The following is a 5,611-nucleotide window of genomic DNA, read 5'->3' on the forward strand; positions in this document are numbered from 1 at the left end:
AGCGTATAATATTGAAAATACTATAACAAAACATCAGTAGGCCGTTTGTAATTTAAAGACGTAAGCCTAGGAGTAGCCTATTAATTGGCCCTATTTGAAATGCAATAACAAAAACATCACTATTCATTCACCCTGGTGTGTAGGGAAACATAATTAATATAGGCTTAAACAAAATGACTGGTGTCTGGGACCTCACTGAAAACCCATTTTTTTGGCAGCCAGGGGATCGTATATAATATAAAATATAGCTAATGTAATATGATCGTTTGGTGCTCTAGCGATTAATAAACATACGTTTATTAACAGAAAAATGCGTCTTGCGGAAGAACATTGTAGCCTGAGCTACTTCTCTCTGTTTATGTCTATGACGAGTCACGCAGGCACTGGGCTACACCAGTGGGGCGACCCGAACCAGTGTAAAATAGTCCCAATATAAACACTTATTATAGGTGTACCATAGTGACTCAGGATAAGACAAAAACACGGTTTGTAAAATGGATTCATGATGTACTCGCTCATTATATAAATGTAGTAAATTTTGAACACAAAAAAAGTTATGGACTGCTGTTTTAATGCTCACTGTTTAACACTTTTCAAAATATGATGCGACCACCCAAAGAGCTTGATGACGCCCCCTTGTGGGCCGAGACCCCCCTACGGGACAAGCCGGATTCCACCATATCTTTATTTACACAATAATAATTTTGGTAACACTTTACAATAAGGTTTATTTATTAAATATTAGTTAATGTAACATGAACTAACCATGAGCAATAGACTACTTTTTTTTTTTTACTGTTTTTGTTAATCTTTGTTAACGTTAGTTAATAAAAATACAGCTATTCATTGTTTGTTCATATTAGTTCACAGTGCATTCATGTAAACAAGATTTTAATAAAGTATTAGTAAATGTTGAAATTAACATTAACAAATTAACATAAACAATGCTGGATAAGTGCAGTTCATTATTAGTTAATGCTAAGTATGTTAACTAACGAATCTTATTGTTACCATCATAATTTACATTGTAATCCTTTTATTTGTAATATTTGGCATGTTTGTGTGCTGTTGTGCAGCATCCCTGTGTGTGTGTAATAAGCGTGTATAAGAGTGTATGTGCGTTGTGGACCCGCCTATAGGCGCATATTACTAATGCGCCCTTTAAATAACACAAAAAAAAATACTGCGCCATTGACTTTTGAGCAGGTTTTCTGACCTCTGACTTGTAATGCTGCCTGAATCATAATCATACACTTCGTTCATTGGCCAGAGGAGAACTGAGTGACTGAGTCAGGGTTCTCCCAAGGTTTTTTTCTCCATTCTGTCATTGATGGAGTTTTGGTTCCTTGGGGACATTTAATATTCAAAAATATTATTGATCTGCCTTACTTCAGGTGGACGATGACACAATTTTCTTCTAGAAACAAATTATGTTGTATTATTTTCATGTTATCACTATGAAGCTGCTTTGATACAATCTGTATTGTAAAAAGTGCTATATAAATAAAGGTGACTTGACTATTTATTATTTCTGAATTGGCTTCTAATTGTTTTATTATGTAATTGGCATGATAAATTGTTACTTGACAAATAAAATGTTATATTTGATTTATTCTGTATGATTCTGAAATAATTTTTTCAAGTATAGAATAATGTGTAGTCTGGTGTTTCCTCAAATCTGTGTCCCACTCAAAAAAATATATGTTTGCTTTAATTAACTTTATATGTCAACAGGTTCCATAAATTAACTTTTTTATGTCAACAGGTTGCACATAACTGGGTTAAGTTAAACAAACATAATTTGTTCATGTAACTTCAACACACTCAAATAAATGAAATTTTGGCTTTAATTAATTTTTTTGTCGTCAAGTTCTGATATGTTGGCTTTAATTAACTTTTTTATGTAAACAGGTTGCACATAACTGGGTTACGTTGAAGCAGTGTTAAAGTTAATGAGACAATTAAGTGAATAATTGAGTGATGATTGAGCATTATTGAAGACACCTGATGTTTACAAGCAGAATCACTGAAGGAGAAAACCGGAATTGAAAGTCACCATTATGGTGATCAGTGTTTTTTAATTGGGGTCTTGACCCTCACATCATTAACTTTAGATTTTGTTTGGCTGCTGTATCTGAGTTACAACAGCCAGATGATCAAATAGAAAAGGTGATCTGATGGTGTTGGTTTTGTTTTAACATAATCTCTGCTTACGTTGGACTTTCAGCACAGCAACTTTGCAGATACTGTTCATGCACCAACAGCAACATTACACACTATTTAAAATGAAAAAATTGAAATCGCAATCAACCACCCGTTTAAGGTGACTGTCCACATGTAGTTGCAAAGTTACTAATAGCAGAGAATGTCTAATAAGGGGAGAAATTTCACTTTCAGTAAACTTCCGGCTTCTGAACTGGTTGATGTTCCACTCTGGTTCCCATAGATATAAACACTAGATGTCGCCTTGGCTACGGCAGTTCATTGGAATGAATGCGTCAATAGAGCCACCATCATGGAATAGGGGAACCCCTCCTCTTTAATGCATCAGCGTCAATGTAGGAAGAGGTCTAACGGAAATAAAATCACCATAAATCGTCATGAATGCGATTTTATAGTTGTTTTGGTTCGTTCCAACAGTCAGACATGTATTTATTATTGAGTCCAGAGAATTTTTTTAAAAATTAGAAAATTTCACAATCTTGTGAAATGTAATCCCTTGCTGTCTGGTTTTTAGATTTTGTTCGTGTGAACATCCATACGCAGCACAAAAGTCCGGCATCATCCATGAATTCAGCGTATCCTAGCTACTTCCTATGACAAGACCCCTGTTCCAAGATGGCAGCGGTTTTGATGCATGCTTAGATATATACACTAGATGTCTCCTTGGGGTTCTATGTCTGGTTCCATATGTGGGCGCTCACAGGACTAGTGGAGAATGAATGGAGGTCTATGGAGCTGTACCCCTCAAAATCCACTTTTCTCAGGATATAATTTTTCTGTCTAGTAATTTGAATGTTGTATTCGAAAGGAGATGCAAAAAAATACTCATTGCTGGGTCTTAGATTTTTTAGAGTCACTTATTTGCTTTACAAAGTCTTTTAAAATGTCAATGACATCATACACATCATACAGCCAGAGAACTGCTTTACGGCAATCCTTCAGTCACTTTGGTGCTTTCGCGCTCTGCACTGTCTTTTCTCTCGAGGCATCGACAACACCGCTGACAGGTAAATACATGTGCTAGAAGAGTTTTTGTTTTGTTGTTTTAAAAGACCTCGCCGAAAATACACACACACAGACACACACACACACACACACACACACACACACACACACACACACACACACACACACACACACACACACACACACACACACACACACACACACACACACACACACACAGTAGGCTTTGACAATTAACACAGGAAGCACATATGTTTTTCGACTTTGGGAAATGAGAAAAAAGGTACAACCCTTGCCCACTATTATAAGAATTTATTATTGCACACCTGCGAGGCATTTTTCTCCTTTTTCCATTTTTATTGATATTTAGCACTATTGAGCGGGACATTGGTTGTTGTTGTTGTTGTTGTTGTTGTTGTTGTTGTTGTTGTTGTTTAAGGTGGCAATACTATACCATATGTATCCTGTATTTCCTAACACAAGAATAACACAAGTACTCAAATTCAATTTATTTTCCGTGTACATTTTCGGGTCCCGCTTCGGATGCCACGATGCCATCAAGCGGTATCTATGGTCGTAATCCGGCCTTCACTGACCAATCAGCATTCAGTAGCAGAATGCCAGCGTGTTATGGGCAACAACAACAACTGTGATTTCTCAATGGCAATCGGGTTAAAGAGACAAATTTAGCCGTCTAGCTCCATAGACTCCTAATCATTTTGCACTCAGGGCGATCGCCCCCCAGTGGAACTCTGGTGGAACTACAACCAAAATTCGGTACAATAGGACTTAAAGCCTGTTTTATGCTTCTGCGTCGACGGCGTACCCCCGCAGACCCCTCTGCGTCACCGCGAACCCCTCCGCCGTAGCTCGACGTGCACCTCCAAAAAATTTTAACTACGCGTCGAGGTGACGCAGACCACAAGGGCTGTGATTGGTCAGATGCACCGCGATGCAACTCAACGTGAAGCAGAAACATAAAACGGCCACGATGCCGTCGGAGTGACGGCATAGCTACCGTGGAGTTGACGCAGAAGCATAATGAGGCCTTATATAGGGAGTGACCAGGCTCTCCGTAGACGGGCTCTGCTAATAGTTAAACGAATTACTTAATAGGACTATCGAAATAAATGTTTTATGTTGAACCAATGAAGTTTATAAAACAAACTGTGGCTAGGTTCCTGTTAACACTTCAAATCATTATCCAATCCAGGACATATATTACTTGTTATTAAGTGGATAAATCTGAAAAAAAATGAACTAGTTATATTAACAATAATTGACATTCATTCAATAACAAACTCACCTAATAAAACAAGTAGACGAGTCGGTTTTAGGATCATCTTGGTTGCTCACAGGTTTGTTCACTGAAATAAATTAAACTTTTATGTGATACATAAAAATGGGGGAAAATAATGATTAAATATTAGCAGATTTAAAAAAAATCATATTAATCTGCATTTTACTTTAAAATTATGAAAACGTGAAGTACTCTCAAGACAAGAAACTCACAAAGAAGAAAATAAAAAAGACATCAGGAATGCAGTGCCATGTTAAAAAAAATATGCAATAAGCAATTATAAGATTAAAATAGCATAATGTATTAATGTAACACATTTTGCAGTAAATCATGACAATTTATCTATAAAAAACGTAACTGTAACCACATTTTTCAACCATTTGAATCTTAAATGTCAGATTAAATGAAAAAAATGTATCTTGACTTGAATACTGACAAATAAAGAAGAGACAAAAAGTATATTATAAATATCACAGAAGATGTTAATTTTTCTGCATTAACAGACAGACTGAAGATTTCTTAAGCCTCTGTGTTCTTTCAAAGCTTTTATTTTCAGCATTCTCACTTTATTCCTAATATAAATGTTTATTTATCCATCAGGCCTACCTTTCATGGAAAACCTCCTGCGGATCAGTAATTCAGTGTGGAGACGCCGAGACGGGTTCCTGTTCTGACTTTGCTGCATCATAATGATCCTTATTTAAATGGCATCGCATAGCATGAAAATAACCAGTAACTGATATCATCCTTATGGAAATGGATCATTTTTGCATGCTTGTAAAAACAGCATCTTCCTGCTCTTTTCTTCCATTAACCCAATGATGAATTTCTGTGATGTTAAGAGGCCTGATTATTTCAGGACCTTGAAACAAGGAATTATTTTTTAGTTTTTGTATTACTTTAATTACTTGTATTTACAGTGCTGCTGCTAGCCATTTTGGTGCCGTAAGCATAATTTCTTTATGATGATCCCCACCTCAGAGAAAAAAAAAAAACACGTTTATTTTTGCCAGTTAAACTTTAACTTTTTAACGAGCTGTAGTCAATCTTAGCATGTGTGTGGGTGAAGGAAGAAGAAGACAGGTCGGCGAACTTGGGACTCGTACTTTATTCAGAAAAAAA

The 5,611-nt window shown here is 36.3% G+C and overlaps 1 protein-coding gene across 1 annotated transcript in view; it reads right to left on the bottom strand.

The window, feature by feature from the left end:
- LOC143736773 (putative C-type lectin domain family 20 member A) overlaps positions 1-5,192 on the bottom strand; it is a 25,688-nt gene extending 20,496 nt beyond the window's left edge. The window contains exons 1-2 of the mRNA XM_077227470.1: positions 5,096-5,192; positions 4,496-4,556 (exon numbers count right to left, since the gene is read on the bottom strand). Coding sequence (XP_077083585.1) covers positions 4,496-4,532 — 37 coding nt within the window. The 5' untranslated portion in view covers positions 4,533-4,556; positions 5,096-5,192. The remainder of the gene's footprint in view (positions 1-4,495; positions 4,557-5,095) is intronic.
- Positions 5,193-5,611: the final 419 nt, after the last annotated feature.

The sequence above is a fragment of the Siphateles boraxobius genome, unplaced genomic scaffold (assembly GCF_051911475.1).
Source record: "Siphateles boraxobius isolate OS27281-9 unplaced genomic scaffold, OSU_SipBor_1 130, whole genome shotgun sequence".
Lineage (NCBI taxonomy): Eukaryota > Metazoa > Chordata > Actinopteri > Cypriniformes > Leuciscidae > Siphateles > Siphateles boraxobius.